Raw genomic sequence first — 24,511 nt, 5'->3', positions numbered from 1 at the left:
CATTAAAAGCCTAAAAATCCTTTTATAAATATTAAACTCCACAAATATATGCTCCACTGTAAACACACTTTCAAATAATGCCGTAGAAAATTAAATTCTCCAAGGCTTAATTTGTTGACTTAGATCTAATTTCTAAAGACTTATCTACCATCTGACCTCTCACTGCCAGTGAATTATCCCATGAGCCCAGAATTCAACGAATGACCACTTAGCTACATAAAGATGAACAGAAATCAATGTCTACGTGTCCTCTGGCTATACCTGGATCTTGCAGGTTTGTAGTACTGACAGGTTTCTTCAGTTCAAAGCCCAGAAGGTAGAGAGCAAGGTTGGGGGGGTTACGTTCCAGAGAGGTGATGAGAAGATTCAAGATGTGGATTCTTGTTTCATGACGGATTCCAGCTAATTTCTTTTCAAGTTCTGATCCTTAATGTGGAAATTCATGACACAAAGTTACAAAACAATAAAAAGGTCAAGAAAAGTTTAAATATATAAAGCTTGTATTCCAAACCTCCATGTTCTCTTTAAGTTCACTTCATCTGCCATTAGAATGCAGATTTGTTTAAAGCCTTACATGTTTGTGCTAGCAAATTCTCAAACTTCTCTTTTATCACCAACAGACAGTTAACAGTTTTCTTTATATTATTTATACAGAGTGAAAAAACAATACATGTTAGAAGACATACCCTCTTCTAGACGTACAAATTCTTCTGTGTCTTCACTATCCAAACACTCCACAAATCCAGCCATCAGCTTCTGACTTACACCCTGGGATCATATAAAGATTTTTTAAAAGACAAGTTATAAACTTCTTAAATATCAGAGAAACTATGATACATTTCTTTATAGACACTTGTTTATAAAGAAAAAAGGCAAATCTCTAAGTATTTAGGTTTCAATTTCACTTTTAATAGGAAATGCAATTCCTTAAATTGCCATAAGTTAGCTCTCTATAGAAACAAAGAAACAAATATTTTTTATTGGTTTCAAAACTCGCTTCCCTAATTTCCTTTCCCAAAATATCAAACCAGTTTTAAAAAATAACATTAAATTGCCATCTGATGACCTCCTCATTGTATACCCAAGACTATGAGATCTTAACTAAAATACAAAATAAAATTCTCACCTTCTCTCTTTAGAATTTGTTTCTGGGCTGGGCTGAGAGATTAGACATTACCCAGTCTCCTCGAGGACTCGAGCAGGATATTAAAATTGGTAATAATAATTCATACTCAAATGTATATGAATGAGCTAAGAACCCTCACTTTCCACATCTCCTCTCATATAGTTTTTGTGGGGTTTGTTACAATTGATTAATGGAACTTTAGTTCAGTATGTGGGTTATACACTGATTATTAGCCCAACAAAGGAGGATTCTGACAACAATACAATCCTCCCTATCATGTAGTTTTCAAGAACCTTATCCAAAAGCTAGATCAGACAGTGGTTCTCAACCTGGGTGGCACTGCCACTCCAGATGGCACTTCGAAATATATGGGGGCATTCTGAGTTGTCACAACTAAAGATTATTACTGACAGACAGTGGCAGGGGACCAGGGATGCTAAGAGTCTTGCAGTATGAGGAAGAGTGATACAAAATGAATATCTGTCCCATCCAAAAGGCCCGAGGAGTCTCAGTTTTGTTTTTTAACAATTTTATTTATTTGAGAGAAAAAGAGAGAGTGAATGAGCAGCGGAGGGACAGAGGAGAAGGAGAAAGAGAATCTCCCCACTGAGCACAGAGTCTGACATGGGGCTTGATCTCAGGACTGTGAAATCATGACCTGAGCCAAAACGAACACTCAGACACCCAACCAACTGAGCCACTCTGTCACCCCAAGAGTTCCTCTTTTAAAACACTGTACAGGGCGCCTGGGTGGCTCAGTGGGTTAAGCCTCTGCCTTTGGCTCAGGTCATGATCTCAGGGTCCTGGGATCAAGTCAAGCATCGGGCTCTCCATTTGGCGGGGAGCCTGCTTCCTCCTCTCTCTCTCTGCTGCCTCTCTGCCTACTTGTGATCTCGTTCTGTCAAATAAATAAATAAAATCTTTAAAAAAAAAAAAAACTGTACATAACAAAATTCAGCTACCAAGGAGTACACAACAAAATTCAACTAGCTAAAGTAGTGCTTTCTAATGTGAAGATACAAGGGGACAAATGCTTATAAAGAGGGGGAAAAAGCAGCAAATTCCCCAAAGGTAGCTATTCAGCATAGAAACGAGTTATCCAGGACAGAAAGAGATTATAAATCAGTTTAACAGAATAGCATCTGAAAACTGTCTAAAGTGCAATATCAGATGAAGTGACACAAATGGAAGTTACCAGAAAACCACAACAGTAGACAACTCAATAGTGAGACACATTCACAACTGCACAAGCTCAGACTAGAGTCAGAGTGACCGACAGAGTGAAACAAAGGATGCAAACACAAGCAGAAGCTACACTAGAAACCTTATCCCCTTAATGTACTCAAAGGAGCAAGAGTCTCACTCCGCCTGCCAGGCACACACCACAGCGTCTGCAGCATCACTGTGGATGGTACACTCTTCAAACACAAATCACAGCCCAGGACACGGATAGGTTTTCACCATCATATACACATACACTTACTCTCAAAGAATTTTTTCATAAACACGAGTAAGAGTCCTCCACAGACACTGTGACTTCCATATGCACTCAGAATGTACCAAAAGAAGTAACAACAACAAAAGCAGTTACCTGGTCATGTGTGAAATCTCCAACCAATTTTATCTGAATATTGGAGTTGCAAGAGATACAGCAGAGGATCTTGGCACTTTCAAAAGCCAATTCCGGATTAGTATTGCCATGATACAGGTATCTTTAAAGCAAAAAAACATTTGAGGAACAATGTGACGAAACTTTTGGCTTTTCACACCTCTCAACAAGGAACATGTAGAACCGGGGCATAGAGCACTCCTGGGTAAATGAGATAAAGGTTTCCGTTCTAACTAGATGCAGTCTGTTGTGGGTTGAATAGCATTCCTCCAAAATTCAATCACGATATCCAAACCCACAGTGACCTTATTTGGAAACAGGGTCTTTGCAGACATAGTCAATCAAGTTAAGGTGAAGTCATTACAGACTACATGCAGCCCTAGTCCAATGATGGCTTATTAAAATTAGGGGGGGGGGATTCAAAACAGACACACACACAGGGAGAACACCATGTGAAGCTGAAGACAGCAATCAGGGTGATGCCTCTACAAGTCACAGAACAACACTGCCAAGAAAACCACTGGAAGCTAGGATGTATACGTGAGAAGTTTTCTTCCTAGCTCCTAACCGCCAAACTTCCAACTTCCCTAAAGGAAAAAAACTATATATTTATAGTGATATATAGTATATATAATATAATATGTAATATTATATTGTTTCCTGGAGTTGAGCATCTCTCGTGGTTTGCCTCTCTCTTCATTTTCATCTTGTTTTATTTTTCCTTCCCTTCCCCTACACTTATCTGTTTTGTTTCAGCCCTTCTACTGTTCAGCTATTATGGACAATGCAATTATAAAGATTGGGGTTCATGTGCCCCTTCGAGTCATTGTATTTGTATCCTTTGAATAAATACCTACTAGTTCAATTGCTGGGTCATAGGGTAGCTCTATTTTTTAACTTTTTGAGGAAGCTCCATACTGTTTCCCAGAGTGGCTGCATCAGTTTGTATTCCCACCAACAGTGTGAGAGGGTTCCCCTCAAGGAGACAAACAATATTAAGATAATGTCATTTTATACTCAGAAATGTTTAGGATGTGGAACCCATTAGAAAGAAAAAAAGAAACCATAAAGGTCAGAGTAATTAAAATAAGAAGGACTAAAGAAAGCAAGAACAAAATGAGCCCCCCACCCACCAAGTAATGAATGAAGGAGCTTACCAGATTTGGAAATCAAAGATAGAATGCCCACGTGATTTATTTCATCATTTTTCTACCTACAATTGTAACTTACCTGGCAATATTCACCACATTATCAGCCTTCTTAGTTCTGGGATTGATTCCCTGTAACAGTTGTTCTAAAGGAGAGACGATTAGAGCCAGCTGACTCTCTCTTAGAAGATCCATAAAGAGATTTTCCTTTTGCAGAGTCAGATTGAGAAGTGCAAGGCAATGCTGTACTGCCTTCTCCAAGTGTTTCTTCCCTACAAAAAAACACAAACTCAAGTTAGAAAGTTCTACATGAACCTTAGAAATGCACAGTTCTTAGGAAAACAAGCTAAGGGACAAGTTCTGGACTTAAAAAGCCCTCAAATGTTCACTTGCAGCAGCAACTTCATACAACTACTCACCCATGCCAATTCACGGTAATTACCGTTAACTTAAGAATCCCCGTATGCAGTGGCTTCTCAGTCACTTTCCCTTAGTTCTTCCTTAACTATTTGGAGAAATGGTTCCGAGACTGGGGGGTGATTTAGGCCCAATGGGACACGTAGCAAGACCTAGAGATACTTTTCGTTGTCACAACTGGGAAAGTTCTACAGGCATCTAGTGGTTAGAGGCCTACAGTGCACAGGACAATCCCCACAACAAAGAATTTCATGGCCCAAGATGTCAATGGCACCAAGACTGAGAAACTGATTCGAGTAATACATACTCACTGCAGAAAATGTGTAAATAAATAAACAGAATTTGAACAGGATCATCTGCAATCCCACCATTCAAATTTAAAATACATGGACTCTGGAGCCAAACTGCCTAGGTTCAAATCAGAGCCACAACTTACTGTGGAAAGATACGAAACCACTTTGTTGCATCAATTTCCTTATTTGCAAACCAGAAATAACAGTATCTAGTAAGAGGGCTTTTGTACAGATTAAATGTGTTAAATGTGCTTTTAAAAGCACCAAATGAATATTAAGCACTCAATAAATCATGATAATTAGCAGCAGTAATGATTTTGAATAAAACTTACTGAACACTATGAACCACCAATTAAGTACCTTTACAAAAACTATATGGACAAGAAAACAAAAAGTACATTAGATTTATATTTAGGCATGTTACAGATATTAAAGTGAAAGAAACATGATTATAACTACTGATTAAAAAAACCATGCAATGAGACACAGTGATAGTGTACTGTACTTTCACTTTTAATATGCTTTCATTGCATGACTCACTGGAAACACCTATGAATAATCTCACAGTGAAAAAGAACTTCAGAAATCATCTCTTTCAAACCCTCTGCTTACAAAAAAATAAAAATATGAGAACTGTTTTCATGACATTAAGACATTCAGGCACATACCAGGGAAAGGGGCATAGGTATCCAGCTGCTTAACACCTTCTTCCAGTAAACTAAGGGCAAGCTCCAACATTGGTGACTCATTCAGAAGATGATACATGAGACTAAATCCTGGTGGCTTGTAGGCTATGATTTCTTCTCCTAAATAGAACACAACACAATCCAAAAGACGAACAGTTAGTATTTTTGTCAGATCCTTGGTTTATATGAAATGTATGAAACTTGTAAATTAAATGGCATCTAAACGGGCAAGGTTCAATATAGAGACAAGGACACAAACTATATACAGCTATAATTTCCAAAAGGGCTGTTTTGCTCAGAGCAGTTAGTTACCTATAACATGTTAACTATCCAAGAATCTGTAAGGCAGTGTTATCTTTCATTCAGCAAAATTTTACTTTATTTTCTCTTGCTCAGAACAATGAAAATAACTAAAGTAATGTAACAAAAAAGATTACATTCTAACCTAATTCACAAACTTAGAAATAATTTGTATCTTATAATTTATAAATTACAAATAGCTTTACAAATAGCTGACAGCTTATTGGAAAGTGACAGAATTAAATTACCTTGTAATTCCACAAACTGGTCTACAAAATCTTCCAGTTGAGGCTCATAATCTCTGAGCAATTTATAAAACACCTCCAAAACAACCTCAGCAACTTCCCACTACAGAAAGAAATAAACGTGACAGTAACAATAAAACAGTCCAAGGTGATAGCCTTGCGAGGCTTTCCATTCCTCCCACTTTTCTCCAGAACATGAAGAAGCCCCTTCTCTGACGTGTCAAATACTTCCTATTTTCTCTAAAAATCCCAGCTGTAAAGGTTCTGAGACATCATCTAATCACCCTTATTTCACAGAGGAAACAAATGAAGCTCAAAGCATGAGTAACTTCCCCAAAACCATAAAACTTGGTAGCAAAGGTACTGGAAATACAAGGCCTGGACTTCTATTCCCAGACCAGTATTCTACCTTACGGCCCTAGCCAAAAAAGTGAAGAGGACTCAGTCACTGCTGGGCTTGCCCCCTAATGGCCCCATTAACACCTTTCTGTTAAAAAATGTTTTTTAAAGCCGTGTAACAAGTAAAAATATTTATGCCAAAGGAAAAATATACACAACAGTATAGACAGTAAAATTAAAACTTTATTTTAAAAAATCCATCATATAGAATTTATGAAGGCGGAGTTTGCTAAATATAGATAGGGTGTTTTTTTTAATCATCATTTTAAAACCATTTCCACTGCATATAATTTTATCAAGACGGAGTTTGGGAATTGGGACTATACAGTGATTTTTTAAAAATTATTATTTTAAAATTGTCCACTTAGCTATATTTTCCAAAAATTTCAAGATCATTTATTTAAATAAAAAAGGCTTATCACCACATAAGAATGGATTTTAGGATTGAGAAATACACAAACACTGTCTCTAATAATCTATGCTATTTAGATTGAGATCTAAAGCTGTTTTTGTGAGAAGCTAGTGTTCTAAAATAAAAGAAGTTCAACCTGAAGACTTTCAAATCAAAAAATTCACGAAGTTGAGGAACAAAAGTCTGAGGGTTAGTATGCTGGGCCGGAAACACAATCAATGGTAGCTTGGGAAAAGTGTAGGACTGGAAATGTCCATACGTGTGAATGAAAAACAGTAACCCGGAAAGAACGTGGCTGCCTGAAGCTCTAAACACTTAGGGTCATAATGACCTTTTTAAGAAAAGGCAAATAAGCTACCTAAGCCAAGTGCAAAAATGTATCAGAACATCTTGTCGAAGAGACAGCCATTCTTAGCATCCATTATTTGGTTGCTGAGATAATTTGAGGACTTAAATGTAAACCCCTCTCAGTGTTTATTTTTACTATGTGAGAAGGAAAAATTATAAAGCAACTGACAAAAAAATGAATTTCCGGTACTTGAAACTAAATACTAGAAACAAACTGTCCAGTGAAAGGGGAATGAATACATGAATCATGCTAAAAACAAGTAAGGCTCGTGCAGTCATTAGACTATTTTCAAAGAATCTTTGACGGCATGAAGAAGTGCTCATGATACCGTATTTAGTGGCTCAAAAAGAGATGCAAACTAAACTAATTATTTCAATTAAAATATATATGTATAGGAAAAAGTTATCTTCCTTTGGCAACAGGATTTCGGACAATATTACTTCTTATATTGTTCTCTATTTTCCTAACTGTCCCAAATCAGCATAAAAATTTTATAATCCTCATACAATAACAAATAAACCCAACAGGTTAAAAAACAAGAAAATTATACAAATAAAGCAGAAATGTCCCTACAAGATATATTCAAGTGTATTCTGTGAGGTGATAAACAGTATTTATAGACTAAGTGAATTACATCAGAACCTGGAAGGGTCTCTTATATAGCTTAGAGGTTATAAGCTTGAATCTGGAATCACAGTCCTAGGTTCAAATCCTGATCCTGGACCTTAGGCAAGTTCCTTAACCTTGCTAAGCCTCCATCTGTAAAATGGGAATGTTAATAGTACCTGCCTCAGGGTAATATTAGAATTACATAAGATGAAATATATATACATTCAGTTCTGAGTGTGTTGCAACCAGAGCAAATATGTATGTTAACGTCAATGCTCCCTGAGCCTCCATCACAAACATACCTGACAAACCATAATACGCCTTCCCACTAAGCCAAGACTTCACAACCCAAAAGCACTACTAAATCTATAGAAATTGGTGTGCAAGTTAGGGTTAATTTATTTTAACCCTAAAAGGGACAAATGTGTTTCCAACGGACAATGGTATGACATTTTTGGTTCAATTTTGGCCCAAATTTGTTCAGTGAAGGATCTGAATGACTACGAATTCATATCAACTAAACTACTGATCACTAAAAAGTCAGTGCTTTGGTTTTAATGCCCAGATTTGTTGTTGGGTTTGTTTTTTTTTTTAATTTATTTGAGAGAGAGACAGAGAGAGAGCATGAGCGAGGAGAAGGTCAGAGGGAGAAGCAGACTCCCCATGGAGCTGGGAGCCCGATGTGGGACTCGATCCCGAGACTCCGGGATCAGGACCTGAGCCGAAAGCAGTCATCCAACCAACTGAGCCACCCAGGCGTCCCTTGGGGGATTTTTTTAAATGCATATAAACTAATCAGATCATGGACGACACAGTATTAAAGACTATGAATTTTACTGAGTGCCAAAAGCTAATATGAATCTATAGCACCTTATACCTTTCATAAAAGAAAAAGCAGCAATAAATGAGTAAGGACAAAAAACATTTTCTCTGAACATTACCTTTTCAGCAGCTCTCCGGTAAGCTCTTGTACGGAATCGGAGAAACACAGAATCTCTAAGAAACTGCAAATAAGGGTCAAAGCCAGGGGGCCGCAGGCCAGCACCCAAATTAGAAGGAAATGAGCTCTCCACCAGGGTACTAATAAGCTGGCAAAAAGCCCGAGTCAATGGGTATTCTTCACACCGGGATTCTATTTCATTTAGTTCAACCTACCAAAGAAAAATAAAGACATTTAGTAATATAAAACAATTAGCTATAAAGTACAAAACATTTGCAGATATTGACTCATTAATATTGAGCTTATCATCATCACAGCAAAAGAAACCTAACGCATATCACCATTTTTCACTTAGAGGAAAAGACACAAAGTAGTATATAAATCTAGATCAATCAGATGGAAGAATTTTAAATTCCCACATACTGTTCCCAACTGTGAATTAAAAATAGAAATCTTACATGTTTCCTTATGAAAAAGAGAGGGCGAGTGTAGACAGAGAGAAGACAAAAAACTAAAACAAGTAAATTCTCATTTCAGGTTGACTCAAGTAACCTAATTAAATTGAATTTAAAGCAAACTTTCAGCTTGGATGGCTGCCATGTAACATCCTTTCCCAACTCTGAAATCTGAAGTATTTTGGTTCCTCTCACGAAAAATTTCATCTCCATTTCAACATGGACCGGACATTTCAAATGAAATATATTAAGTTTGAAAATTATAGGAACCTAACAGGATAGGAACAATTTTGTTAATTTTCATCATGTGACTGTATGAATAGAGAACATTTAAACAAAAAGGAAAACTTTACCTCAATACCAATAGCTTGCCTCTGGCTTGGAACCCTCACGGTCTGCAGAATCTTAAAATATTAAGAAATAGATGTTAGGAACACTCCCCCCCACTCCTCAATGAAAAATAGTGGCTCTGCAATATAATAGTCCTATTCCTCCCACACCACATGCGTATATCTTATGCTGATCAGAAAGCACAATTGAAAAGTTTCTGATGGCACTTTCATTAGCAATCATGTGGGATTCAGGTAAAACCTCTGATTATCTGGGCTTCAGAAAACTGGTAGTTTCTAAGAGCACACAAGAAGTATGACAGAAAATTTCCTCTGAGATATTCTAGGAATCATCTTAAGAGGATTTATGGGACGAAATCTCACCAATGCTCAAGACCAGCCCTACAATTAGAACCAGAAAACTAATAATTAAATTTGTTAAGAACAGGTTTGAAAAGGTTTCTTGTGTGGGCAAAAGTTCTGAGTTAAGACGTTCTGACCTGACCTTGCTAGGGACATAAGCAATAAATGGTATAATTAATTTCACTTAATTTTATGTTACTTACCTCTCTTACAAGCTGAAAATATACTATCAGGTAGGATCCTTTAAAAACAAGTCTTGCTCTAAGGGTATCTAAAATGTCTAAACCTAATCATATTTCATTTTCGGTATAAAGCAGCACTAAGCACTTCGAACACTAAGTATGATATATTCACAAATGGAAAAAACTGAAGTATTAATACTAAATCCAAAGTGATTCAGCCTCTCAGCACACACCAGCTCCCTTCATTTTGCTCTTATAAAGTAGCATTACATCTTCAGGACACACGTTAGAAAATAACTAGAATATTTTACTCCTTCAAAATAGTGTTAGAATCACAGACACCTATATGCTTTATTGTTTTTTAGACAAACACATATTCCACCTAACTATTTTCACAGAGGTATTTCTGTAAAGCACATCCTTACTCTCCTTTTTAATCTTAATGTGTGTGTGTGTGTGTGTGTGTATAGAATAACTATACCTTCACAAAACAATTCCAATAGGCCTTATATCTAAAGAAATAAGTGTTAACAGAGATACTTCGTTCTTCTGGTATGGGATAGGAGGCCAGGGAAGGAAGCAACAGAAAAGAAAAACAGGTATTCCCCACATTTAATGAGTACAAATAATATCTGAAGGCTTTTATCAGCCTGGTCTTAAAGACAGAGTTGAGGAATTCTGTCCATTTATTAATATCTCACAGACACTGAAAAACAAAGTCTTAGGAGAAGAACCCATCTCCAGTAACCTACTGAAGCTGTCAGCTGATCTAAGAGAAAAACCTAAGCCTGTTAATTTCTGATGCTATGCTCGGTACTCAAACCATAACTAACTGGGAAGCTGCAAATTGGATGCCCCTGCTTCTACCATATTATCGAGCCTCACTTTCCAAACTATTACATCAGAGAGCTGATAATACTACCTGAGTGTATTCCAACGACTGCCAGAGGGAAGCAGCAATTTCAGGGGATTTTCCAAAAGCTGCAAGGGTCTTCAGCAGCTCTGCTTTGAGAACGGGGGGAATACTGCATTGCAGGAGTCCCAGAATCACCACAACCGGGGTCCACTGAGGATGTTCACAGAGTGCCAGACGAGCATTTTCACTCTGGGGATCAAACACAAAAGATGAGAGAGACTTTCCCATCTTCAAAACCTAAGAAAAATGACCAGGAATCATCTAAATTGCTAGCACTTATACTGAGTATTCAAGGGCTTAATACATATTAAAACAAAGATAAGCCTATGGCTGATGTTTGAGGGATCAAATCAGATTACAGCTCAGTCAGTGTAAAGAAGGGAGGAGAAACAGCATTTTAGAATTACTTTCAGAGCTCTAAGTTTGGAAAATAATCCATATGAGGGTCACATAAATCTTACCTAAGCATTTTCGATCTTAAACAAATGTAGACTGTTTTTTATTATAATATATGAATGAATACCTTTTAGTTTTTTGAGAAAAAAAAAATGAAGATATATATGGTAAAATATACCACTTTCCTTTTTCAGTAGACTCTACACACAGCATAGAGCCCAATGCAGGGCCTGAACTCACAACCCTGAGATAAAAGTTGGATGCTTAGCTGACTAAGCCACCCAGGCACGCCAATACCATTCCATTTTAATTCAACAAGTAATAACTACTAACTTTATGGGGGTTTTTTGTTTTGTTTTGCTTAATATTTTATTTATTTGACAGAGAGAGAGAGGGAACGTGCACAAGTAGAGGGAGCAGCAAAGGGAGAAACAGGCTCACTGCTGACCAGGAACCCCTATATGGGGCTCAATCCCAAGACCACGGGATCATGACCTGTGCAGAAGGCAGAGGTTTAACCGACTGAGTCACCTAAGCACCCCCGATTTTATGTTTTAATGTTTAATAACAAGCATTACTAGAAAAGCCAGAAAGTTAGAAGTCACTATTCCTGTCCTCAAGACAGAATGTCTCACTAAGCAATTTTGTTCTAGGAAATAACAGAACAAGTAGAAGAGGTTTCTGAGTAGAAAGATTATGTAATGAAGCTTGTGTTTTCTTTTTTTTTTCTTTTTAAAGATTTTATTTATTTACTTGAGAGAGAGACAGTGAGAGAGACCATGAACGAGGAGAAGGTCAGAGAGAGAAGCAGACTCCCTGTGGAGCTGGGAGCCCAATGCGGTCCTCGATCCCGGGACTCCAGGATCATGACCTGAGCCGAAGGCAGTCATCCAACCAACTGAGCCACCCAGGTGTCCCTTTCTTTTTTTTTTTTAAAGATTTTATTTATTTATTTGACACACAGAGATCACAAGTAGGCAGAGAGGCAGACAGAGAGAGAGGGGGAAGCAGGCTCCCTGCTGAGCAGAGAGCCTGATGCGGGGCTCGATCCCAGGACTGAGATCATGACCTGAGCTGAAGGCACAGGCTTAACCCACTGAGCCACCCAGGCACCCCTGAAGCTTGTGATTCTTATAAAGACTAATTTGATAGTGGTGGGTAAGATGGTTTGGTGTAAGGAGAGACTAAAAGAGGATTCAGTAAATAACTTCTCTTAGGTTTTTTTCTTTCTTTCTTAGTAAAAAATATTTCTTTTTAGCTAAAAATATTCTTGGGGTTCCTGGATGTCTCAGTAGGTTAAGAATCCAACTCTTGATCTCAGAGGCAAGAGACTGAGCCCCACTTTGGGCTCTGCACTTGGCATGGAGCCTGCTTGAGTCTCTCCCTTTGTCCCTCTCACGTCCCCTGCACATGCTCTATAATAAAAAAATAAATTTAAAAATAAATTTTAAAAATAACAAATAAAAAAATATATTCTTTATGTATACATAACACCAACACACACACATCCAAACCTATGCTAGGAACTTTCTAAAAGGATGTGCATCTACAACTGATTCTTATTTGCCCTTCTATTTTCTTCTAGGCATATGCTATTACTTTCCCACTAGCTGACAGCAATAAGCTGGGCTACCATTACTACACCCTCTGAAGGTAAAGAAACAGAGCTTAAAAACAGAATTCCATATATGCAGAATTCTATATGTGCAAAACTCATCACTCATAAACTTCAAGCATTTCGTGAAAATTTGCAAGTTCCTTAAAATGCCCCGTGCATTAAAATACACCCTCACATGCTGTGGATAATAATTACCCAAGTAATGATGGTGGAGGTGAGCTGTAAAAAAGCAATCAATCCATCCTGCTCCTTCTGGGTGATGCCGCGTGAAGGGAGGTGACGGTACTGGACACTATCTGCACTCGGAAGATCCTTCCGGAGGTGCTCATGGTAAAGCATTAAGGAGTGAAAGAAATGTTCCCAGGAAACAGGACTGCCACCTGTTCCCTGAATATTTTCAACTGTAAAGAAAGACAGCACAGAATTTCGTTTCAAAAATGTCTAAGCATCTGCTTGGAAATGGAGGGAGAAAATAAATTTAAAGCAATAAACTTTGTCTTTGTCCTAGTTAAGTAGAGTGTGTTGTCTTGTCCAGATTAAGTAGTGTGTTGAAAAAGGGTTAGAATTCCTCTATAAACTAAAACTCTGGATTAATTTTTCCTCGGCTAAGAATGGGTGGTGCCCATCTAAGCGCAAAGGTAAATTACTTTTGATTTCAGTTATCTACTTTATATCCATAAGAGTTCTCTGTGTTGTGCTATAATTAGGTAAGGCTACTATATACTCCGTTATATACTAACCACTGGGCAAGGCAAGCAGGCCTTGACAGAGTAGCCAGAAAAATGGCCTTGGAGCTGGGCAGATCTCAGTTCCAATCCTGCTCCTCCTCGTGACCTTGGATAAGTTACTTCTCTAAACCTCAGTTTCCTCCCATGTAAAAATGAAAGTAATAATATCTACCTAACTAAACAGGTGCTTAATAACTATTTCTTTCTCTTCTCTTTTGCAGTGTTGCAATGTAACCAGACTCAAGTCTGAAAATTAAATGCGGAAATTGGGAGGATTGACAGAGAAACTGTAAGTACAGAAATTTAGAAAACAAGTACTTACAAACATGAGAAAATCAAACTCATGTGGCAAGGGAATATATTTTGAGTACCAGATGTGTTCTTGAAAGTTTTTATGTATCAATTCTGATTTCTTAAACCGAATTTTATTGTACATATATATATATATATATATATATATATATATATATTTTTTTTTTTTTTTAAAGATTTTATTTATTGGGGCACCTGGGTGTCTCAGTGGGTTAAAGCCTTGCCTTCGGTTTGGGTCATGATCCCAGGGTCCTGGGATCGAGCCGTACATGGGGCTCTCTGCTCAGTAGGGAGTCTGCTTCCCCCTCTCTCTCTGCCTACCTCTCTGCCTACTTGTGGTCTCTGTCACATAAATAAATAAAATCTTTGAAAGAAAAAAAGATTTTATTTATTTATGACAGAAAGAGATAGCAAGAGAGGAAACACAAGCATGGGGGAGCTGGAAAGGGAGAAACAGGCTCCCCGCTGAGTGGGGAGCCCAATATGGGATTTGATCCCTGGATGCTGGGATCATGACACAAGCTGAGGGCAGCCACCTAACGACTGAGCCACCCAGGGGCCCCTGAATTCTATTTTATAAAGCAAATAGTAGAGCTGCCCAATCTGTGAGACCATCACTAATGCATGAAGCTACCAACGCACTTCTTTCCCATTATTATAAAAATAATTTATACACTTGGTAGAACCAAGAATATAACCAATATTCTTTAATAGGCAGGGGGATAATGAACTCAAGAATGTCACAACAAACTTAGACAATATCCAGATTTTTCTCACCATGACTACTACCATTGACTTTAAGCAGGCTGAAACAGTAGTGGGCACACTGGGGCCCATTGGCCAATCCCTGGAGCATTTTCAAATAAGGAATGTAAATCGTTGGAGGCAATAGGTCACCCATTTGCCTAACAAACTTTGACAACACAACCTGAAATAGGGAAAAATCAATAGTTTACATAAAGCTTATCTTAATTTTAAGGTAGCATGGACTAGCTAATAAAGACTACATATGAACTAAAACTAAGTGCTCTGATTTAATAATCTGGTATTCTACTTATGAAACATTATTTTTCAAGATCATTAGCAATTTAATGCAATTATAGAATACTTTTGTGAACATGAAGTACAATGTTTTTAAATCATCTCAGTGTCACAGAATATAAGACTACTTACACTTTTCTCTTTTTTTTTTTAAATCAACATATAATGTATTATTTGTCCCAGGGGTACAGGTCTGTGATGCATCAGTCTTATACAATTCACAACACTCACTAGCACCTACCCTCCCCAATGTCCATCACCCAGACACGCCATTCATCCCAGCCCCTGCCCCTCCAGCAACCCTGTGTTTGTTTCCTGAAGTTACAAGTCTCTTATGGTTTGCCCCCCTCTCTGGTTTCGTCTTGTTTCATTGTTCCCTCCCTTCCCCTATGATCTTGTCTTGTTTCTCAAATTCCTCCTATCAGTGAGAATGCGGTAATTGTCTTTCTGATAGACTTTTTCACTTAGCCTAATACCCTTTAGTTCCATCCACATTGTTGCAAATGGCAAGATTTGTTTTTCTGATGGCTGCATAATATTCCATTGTGTGTGTATATATACCACATCTGCTTTATACATTCATCTGCTGATGGACATTTAGGTTCTTTCCATAGTTTGGTTACTGTGGACAAGACTACTTACATGTTAAACAGTAAAGCAATGGAAGAAACTGACTCCTCTAAAATTAACCAGCAAAGTCAGATATACTTGGAAACCAAGGTTCCTGAAACCCAGTCAAATTTAGTATGAAGACCTAGGAACCTGAAAGAATTTTGGATGCTAACCTAAACATATTGTTTTGTGTTCAGCCAATGCCACATTCTTACATTCCTGTTCTGTAAATCTACCTCTTAGTTTTTTCTTTTATCTTGCTTACTCCTTAAATCTAATAACAAACAAAAATACTATTCAGACATTGAGGCTCATTGGCTGGAATTCAGAACTGAAAATGTTACAGATCTCTGGAAATCACTGTAAAATCTATTAGGTATAAGTCATTTTCTAATTAGTTAGAAAAATACCCTTATTTTTACGAGATACTATTTACCCAGGAAAATGGGAAATGCCATGTTGTCTGTAAGTTTAATGTACTCCAGCAAAATCAAAGTAGTAAAAATAGCGGTAGTAGATGAAGCAAACAGGGCAAATGTTAATAGCTATTAAAATGCTGGGTGTTCATTATAATTATTCTCTCTTCCATATGTTTGAAATATTTCATAATATATTTTTTTAATCTTCAAAAAACTTTAATAAGCCCTTCTCAAAAACATTTTTATAAATGGGGAGAAAAACAATAAATGTAAGAAATGCAGTAAAAAGAAAAGGTACCTGATCCCAGACTCTAGCATAACTGAAAATTATTCAACATGAAAGCTTCTAGAAGAGCAAATCCCATATTTGCTACTGCCTATCATACTTAACATAGAATAGAAAATGGGTTTTTTCCATATCATCTATTGATATGGATGGATCAATATGATATTGATCATAGGCATTTTGTCATCAATTCTAACTTCTAAGCCTTTCCTTCTATTACGTATACCTCTCCTATCTTACCTAACTTGTTAATAATGGTGTATTGAGGGCACCCGGCTGGCTCAGTCTGTGGAGCATGAGACTCTTGATCTCAGGGTTGTCAGTTCGAGCCCCACACTGAGTGTAGAGTTTACTTAAAAATAAAATCTTAAAAAATAAAAATAAAAAAAGGAATGATGTATACTGGTTATTGTCATGCCTGCTGAGGAAAGACTAATATTAATACCAAGATTACCAAATAAGTGACACATAGAAAGATTATAGACACCTGTCTACAACTGGACACATACCTAGTATGTTACAAAAGGCTAACTACATAAATGATCAGAACTTAGAGTTTCAAATTTCCTTAAGAAAACAGTGTACATTTTTAAGTTACACAAGTGGTCACTTGTGTTAATGGCAATAACATCAGGAAATAACACTTGTTCATGGTTCAACACTCCCAATTATCATACCAAGGCAGAAAAGCAAGAAAACTAAGAGCTCACCTGGCGTTGAGGGGGTCGCTGATGAGCTACACCAAGGTAAGAACCCATGATCGTGGAAGTCTGAAGAGGCTCTGAGGGACACCAATATTCGAGAGCAAGCTCCAAATTAAAAGCGTTCTTTTTATATAGCTCACCGATCTGCAAAATGTAAGTAAAACTGAGTGAAAATGCCTTTAATTCAACAATTACTTTTAAGTAAAAATTTACATTTTTATGGAATTCACTTGTATATTTAAGACATTAAAACCAAAACTTTTACTTTTTGTATATTTAAGACATTAAAACTGAAACTTTCCACAATTACGGAGTAAGTAATGGAAGGAGGGAGAGATGACCGTTCATCCAGAGTAATGGCTTACCAAGAGCATTAAGTGTTCCAGATCTCTTCTAAGTGAAATGGGAGGTTCATTACCCATCTGCATACTCATATGAATTATTCGAGCATCTTCATCTGCCCGATTCCTCAACTGTTTCACCTATTAAATACATTACAGACAGCTTCATATGGAAATTTAGTATATAGGTCAATAATACTGAAATCCAGCAACTAAGAGTGGTTACGTAATAGAAAAATTGTTTAAACATCTACTCCACTTTAATGACATGAAGAAATATACCAGGAATTGTATGATACCACTATCCATAATTTATAAGATCTTAAAACGTCAAAGCATTTTCCATTACAGAGAGGTCAAGTTTTAAAACTATAGTGTTGCTTGAAAGGAACATTACTGACATTTTGGGCAAGACATTTCCTCCCTGCTTTGGATCATCCTGAATACTGCAGGACAGTTTAGCATCTCTGGACTACCTACTAGCTACCAATAACCCCACCAAAGATATTATAACAAAGAAAAGTGGTGCCACTAATTTCCCAAACATTTTCTGGTGGACATTACTGCACTGGCTAAGAACCATTACCCTGTAACATTTGTGTGAACTAAATGTCAACTGATATAAGAAAATACTCCCTTTTATTTATTTATTTTTTAAGATTTTATTTATTTATTTGAGAGAGAGACAGTGAGAGAGAGCAAGAGAGGGGAGAAGGTCAGAGGGAGAAGCAGACTCCCCATGGAGCTGGGAGCCGGATACAGGACTAGATCCCTGGACTCCGGGATCATGACCTGAGCGGAAGGCAGTTGCTTAATCAACTGAGCCACCAAGGTGCCCAATACTCCCTTTTAAAAACAAAACAAAAAGAGCTAGACAAACCCACAATTAAAGATTTTAATACTCCTCTCTCAAAACTTAATAGAACAAGTATACAAAATCTATAAGGACATGGAAGACTTAACACTATCAACCAAATTTACCTACTGGCATTTACAGAATACTCCACAGAACAGCAGCAGAATATAGATTCCTTTCATGTGTGCACAGAACCTTTCCAAGATATGTCATATTCTAAATCATAAAACAAACCTCAACCAATTTAAAATAAACTGAAATCCTATAAAGTATGTTCTCTGACCATAACAAAAATAAACTAGAAATCAGTTATACTGAGATACCTGGAAAACCCCAAATATTTAGAAATTAAACAATACTTCTAAATAACCCACTGATCAGAGAAGTCTCAAGGAAAATTACAAAACATTAAATTGAACGAAAAAGAAAACACAACGTATCAAAATCTATGTGACACAGCTAAAGCAATAAAGATAAGTGTGTAACATTAAATATTTGCATTTGAAAAAAAGTTTCAAATCAATAATCTAAGCTTCTATCTTAATAAACTGAAATGAGAAATGCAAATGAAGCCCAAAGCAAAAGAAAGAAAATAATGTAGTGCAAGAATCAGTAACAGTGAAACAAAGTATAAGAAAATCAATGAGGCCAAAATCTAGTTGTTTAGAAAGTTCAATAAAATTGATAAACTTCTAGCCAGGTTAATTAAGAAACAAAAAGAGAAGATGCAAAAAAATAAAGAGAGAGAGAGAGAAAGAGCAAGAAGATGCAAATTCCAAAATTAAGAATGAAAAAGGAAACATCATTACAGATCCTACATGCACAAACAATATAAAAAAGGAATATTAGCAATAACTTTATGTTAATCAATCTGAATAAAAAGGACAAATACACTGACACACACAAACCAAAGCTCATTCAAGAAGAGACAGATCACCTAAATAAATAAAATTTAAAAAATAAAAATAAATATTGCTTAAAATCTTATAATTTTAAAATTAAAATATAAATACTAAACATTTAATTTTAATTTTATTAAATTTTTATTAGGTTTATAAATAAATCTATATCTTATATATTTATATTATATTAGGTATATTATATATTTATAATGTTTTTATTATATTTTTATATTTTATACATTCATTACATAATCAATATATAGTATATATTTTATATAATTAACATATAACACATTATATAATTAAGAAAATTAAATTTTATTAAATTTAATTAAAAATTTAATTTTAAAACTATATATATTGGGGCGCCTGGGTGGCTCAGTGGGTTAAAGCCTCTGCCTTCGGCTTGGGTCATGATCCCGGGGTCCTGGGATCGAGACCCACATCGGGCTCTCTGCTCAGCAGGAAGTCTGCTTCCTCCTCTCTCTGCCTGCCTGCCTCTCTGCCTGGTTGGACGACTGCCTTCGGCTCAGGTCATGATCCCTGAGTCCCGGGATTGAGTCCCACATGAGGCTCCCAGCTCCATGGGGAGTCTGCTTCGCTCTCTGACCTTCTCCTCGCTCATGCTCTCTCTCACTGTCTCTCTCTCAAGTAAATAAATAAATAAATCTTTTTTTTAAAAAAATTTTAATATATATTAAAAATGAAAAATTATAAATTTTTTAAAAAATAAAAATATTGGGGGGATGCCTGGGTGGCTCAGTTGGTTAAGCGGCTGCCTTCGACTTGGGTCATGATCCTAGCGTCCTGGGATCAATTCCTGCGTCGGGCTCCTTGCTCAGCAGGAAGCCTGCTTCTGCCTCTGCCTGCCACTCTGTCTGCCTGTGCTCACTCTCTCTGACAAAAGAAAAAAAAATGTTTAAAATAAATAAATAAATAAAATAAAAATAAAAATATTGGGGTGCCTGGGTGGCTCTCTCTGCTTCAGCAGAGAGCCTGCTTCCCCCACTCTCTCTCTCTCTGCCTGCTTCTCTGCCTACTTGTGATCTCTGTCTGTCAAATAAATAAAATCTTAAAAATAAAAATATTTTAAGTATTTAAAAATAAATAAATAAAATAAATTTTTAAAAAAGAGACAGATAACCTAAATGCTCCTATATTAGCACCACGCTCTAACCAACTGAGCTAACCGGCCACTCTAAATGCTCCTATATCTATCAAAGAAATTCCAGTATCCCCAATTGTGTGAATTCACTCTTTACACGATTCAAGCCATTTATGATCATCTTTCCATAATCAAAGTCCCATCTGGACTACTGATTAGGAAACACTTAAGTCTTAACCTTTCTACAGCCTCGTTTCTGCAAATGTAAAATTAAAGGATTAACACACTTCTACCTATTCCAAAATTCTGTGATGTTACTCTACCAAGTCCTTCTAGGTTACCAAGGGTTCAAGTTATCTGTTAAAGTATTCCTTGACTATTCTAATCCAGAGAGAACTATTCTTAGCCTATATAAATCCATAAGTTTACTGTCTATACTTCTCATTTACTTACTGTTACTACCTAATCTCCCCAACTAGATTATAAATTCTTTTTTTTTTTTTAATATTTTATTTATTTATTTGACAGAGATCACAAGTAGGCAGAGAGAGAGAGAGAGAGAAGCAGGCTCCCTGCTGAGCAGAGAGCCCAATGTGGGGCTCAATGCCAGGACCCTGAGATCACAACCTGGGCCAAAGGCAGAGGCTTTAAACCCACTGAGCCACCCAGGTGCCCCTAGATTATAAATTCTTTACTGGTAAAAAATGAGTCTCCTATTTGTCTTCTTCACAACTCCTAGTATAGTACCTGGCACATGGGAGAAACTCAACAAACATTTAATTTATTAAAAAATAAATAAGGGGCGCCTGGGTGGCTCAGTGGGTTAAGCCACTGCCTTCGGCTCAGGTCATGATCTCAGGATCCTGGGATCAAGTCCCGCATCGGGCTCTCTGCTTAGCGGGGAGCCTGCTTCCTCCTCTCTCTCTCTCTCTCTCTCTCTGCCTGCCTCTCTGCCTACTTGTGATCTCTGTCTGTCAAATAAAATAAATAAAATCTTTAAAATAAATAAATAAATAAATGAAAATAAAAAATAAATAAGCACTTCACACCTTGATTGTTTGTTGCCACTTGAGGTAATCTTTCCATTTACCTTATGTGCTTCAGGGGAGAGGGTATGAGAGCTTAACTGTACAACAGCATTATTATAAGCATAGATTCTTTAGGGGGGCGTTTTAAAAATATACATACGTAAAAAGTGAGTTCATAGGGATTTTCTCCCTCATTTATTTTCTGACCCAATTTTCATGGCTTCCTTGGCACAAAGCTGCACAAAAAGTATATATTCTGAAGAAACTGTCTGAAATGGCTCTAAGAATTCTTTTTCGATCAAAGTTACAGCTCAAACTCTTAATTCGAAAGTAGTCTTTTCCTGGGGCACCTGGGTGGCTCAGTGGGTTAAAGCCTCTGCCTTCGGCTCAGGTCATGATCCCAGGGTCCTGGGATCGAGCCCCACATTGGGCTCTCTGCTCCGCGGAGAGCCTGCTTCCTCCTCTCTCTCTCTTCGCCTGCCTCTCTGCCTACTTGTGATCTGTCTGTCAAATAAATAAATTTAAAAATCTTTAAAAAAAAAAAAAGAAAAGAAAGTAGTCTTTTCCTTTGTTTCTTAAATCCATTACATTACCTGTAGCCAATGCAGAAGTCCACTTATACACTGTAATTAAGAGTCTATACAATTATCTATAAAACTGAGATTTTCCACTATGCCTCTTCCAAATCATGTATAATATATAAGACAATCTGAGCATTGATTTTGGGATATCACGGCATTAATAATTCTCTACCCACAGAAATTTAACTATTACTCTCTCCTTATAAGCTATTCTCAGTATCAAATATTTTGTTCTTTTAGCTTAGTCTCAATTAACAGGTCTTACTTCATTTTCATGAATAACTAATTCAAAAGCTGTAACAAAATTATTGTCAAATCATAGTCTACAATAAAAAATTTTATTAGTTTCCAAAACAAAGTTAATTTATCAGTTTTATTATTTCATAAAATTTTTCTACTACTTTTTACTTATCTTACATTATTAAACCTACCTTCATTGGCATAAGTGCAAGAAAATCTGTGATGAGATTATGGATTCTACGGATATAAAATTCCTCCTGATAGAAGTTTTCTGATACCACTACCGATTCAGTGAGGAATAAAAAAACATTGTCAGCAATTGCGAGCTCTGCCATTGCTTCATCTGCTTCTGTGAATTCAGCCAGGGCTGGAAATACATTAGGAAAACAGCATGGAGGAAAAGTTATTAAACTAAATTATACTATCTCAGAATACTCTGTTGATGTTTCAAAACTCAGGTATCTTCTCAACCTTCAAGCATGTGCTATGCATAAAATAAGACTGTATTATTGTAACTGCCTCAAAAATTCAAAAGAGCTACTGAAAAAGTACATTAGAAAACCACATGCTCAGGGCACCTGGGTGGCTCAGTCAGTTAAGCATCTGCCTTCAGCTCAGGTCACAATCCCAAGGTCCTGGTAGCAAATCCCAAAACAGGCTCTCTGCTCAGCAGGAAGTCTGCTTCTCCTTCTCCCTCTGTTCCCCACCACCCTCCACATCTTGTGTACATGCACATTCTCTCTCTGTTTCAAATAAATAAGATCTTTAAAAAAAAAAAAAAGTGCTCTTCACAGCAACATCATGAGCAATAAAAAATTACTTCAGAGATATATTATGTAACACTGATATACTCAAAACATGAACATATGAAAATGATGCTAAGGCTTTAATCTCAGAGAGATAAACTAGAGCACTCAGAAAAAGTCATCACAGCTCATAAGTGAGACCAAGACCTGAACACAACTACATTAAGTAACTCATCTAATTTGATAACAAAGTAATAAAAATTGAAAAGCTAAACCTTAACCTAAAGACAAACTGGTCTACTTGTAACTTCTTTTAGCTTTTAGTTTAAAAAAATTCAAACAGGTATATGAATATAGACCAATATAATGAACCACCACAAACCCCATTAGCTAACTTCGACGTTACGCATTTATGATCATAAGTAATGTAGACCTCCACGCGTACCCAAAGGAGATTTAAGCAAATGCCAGATAATTTAACACTTCATTTGTAAGTACTTCAGTATACAACTCAAAAGAATACTTTAAAAACAAAAGAAAAATTGGGTGCCTGGGTGGCTCAGTGGGGTAATCATCTGCCTTCAGCTCAGGTCATGATCCCAGGGTCCTGGGATCGAGCACCGCATCAGGGTCCCTGCTCAGCAGGAAGCCTGCTTCTCCCTTTCCCTCTGCCACTTCCCCTGTTTGTGCTCTCTCTAATAAATAAATAAAATCTTTAAAAAAAGAAAAAGAAAAAGAAACCATTACATACCAATAACATTATACCTTAATACCATTAAATCTTAAAAAAACAATTTCTCAGTATCAAATACCCACAACAGGAATCAAATTTACAACTATCCCATAAATGTTATAAAAGATTTCAGTTTGGTTTTTTGCTTTTTGCCTTTTTGAGCAATTTGCTTAAATCAGGATTCAAATAAGATCTACAGATTATGTTTGAGTGATAAACCTCTAGACTCCTCCTTTATCTTTGTGACACTGCCCTTTATCCACTATAGACACTGGACTTTTATGCTATAGTTTCCACAGTGTGGTTTGATACCCATCCCAGTGGTATAGTTAACATACTCCTCTGTCTGGTTACACTAAAAAATTGGTAGTCTGATTTAAAGACTTGATCTGACTTACATTCAATTTTGTTGGTAAAAGTATGTCACAGGTGCTACTGTGTCCTTCCATCAAGAAATACATTGTTGCTTGCTTCTTTTAAAACATAAAACTGCTAGTTACTTTGAGGTAATCTGGCTTTGGAAAAGAATTACTATGTAGTTCTTTCTACTTGAGCATCATTAAGACCAAATACAGAGTGTGCTACTCAAAGTACACTTTCATTGCCTTGAAAAGGGTCAGGAAAAGATACAAGCCAAGAGTTTCAACCAGAGGAAAACAGATGCGTTTTTATGTTTTATTTTGCATTTTGAAATAAAGGCTGCTCATCTATGGATACCATACCTACCCCTTGAGAATGAAATAGTTTAATTCTTTATGACTAATACTTATTATTAAAATTACTAATTAAATACTAGTAACAATGACTCATTACAAACCTTCACTTGAACTCAGAAATACTGGAATTGAAATCACATGATGATCAATTCTATTTCAATCTAGATCAATTCTATCTAATGTCTATTACTTGAAGACTATTTAAATAAAGCAGCATTAATATATTAATATAAATTAAGTGTTAATGCCTAAAATGTTTTTTGAAATGTTGAAGTTTAATAAAGTTTCAAACACTATAAATTAGTGAACGTTTGCTAAATTCTTCAGAAGTCTATGAAGACAGTAGTAACTAATTCTTCAAAATTCCTA

At 36.6% G+C, this 24,511-nt stretch overlaps 1 protein-coding gene across 3 annotated transcripts in view; it reads right to left on the bottom strand.

Moving 5' to 3' along the window:
• Window positions 1-24,511, bottom strand: part of NUP205 (nucleoporin 205) — an 82,668-nt gene that overhangs the window by 41,618 nt on the left and 16,539 nt on the right. For all 3 annotated transcript variants that reach the window (XM_004741702.3, XM_013050115.2, XM_045063012.1), the window contains 14 exons: window positions 22,139-22,314; window positions 17,260-17,376; window positions 16,901-17,038; window positions 14,610-14,760; window positions 12,988-13,193; window positions 10,785-10,967; window positions 9,342-9,392; window positions 8,535-8,744; window positions 5,828-5,927; window positions 5,262-5,399; window positions 3,966-4,155; window positions 2,718-2,838; window positions 687-768; window positions 262-426 (listed from right to left, as the gene is read on the bottom strand). In XM_004741702.3, the coding sequence (XP_004741759.1) occupies window positions 262-426; window positions 687-768; window positions 2,718-2,838; window positions 3,966-4,155; window positions 5,262-5,399; window positions 5,828-5,927; window positions 8,535-8,744; window positions 9,342-9,392; window positions 10,785-10,967; window positions 12,988-13,193; window positions 14,610-14,760; window positions 16,901-17,038; window positions 17,260-17,376; window positions 22,139-22,314 (2,028 nt within the window). The remainder of the gene's footprint in view (window positions 1-261; window positions 427-686; window positions 769-2,717; window positions 2,839-3,965; window positions 4,156-5,261; window positions 5,400-5,827; window positions 5,928-8,534; window positions 8,745-9,341; window positions 9,393-10,784; window positions 10,968-12,987; window positions 13,194-14,609; window positions 14,761-16,900; window positions 17,039-17,259; window positions 17,377-22,138; window positions 22,315-24,511) is intronic.

Source organism: Mustela putorius, unplaced genomic scaffold (assembly GCF_011764305.1).
Source record: "Mustela putorius furo isolate JIRA1106 unplaced genomic scaffold, ASM1176430v1.1 tig00003845_pilon_pilon_pilon, whole genome shotgun sequence".
Classification (NCBI taxonomy): domain Eukaryota; kingdom Metazoa; phylum Chordata; class Mammalia; order Carnivora; family Mustelidae; genus Mustela; species Mustela putorius.
Note: the sequence above shows the minus strand (reverse complement) of the source record. Positions and strands in the feature narration are given on the sequence as shown.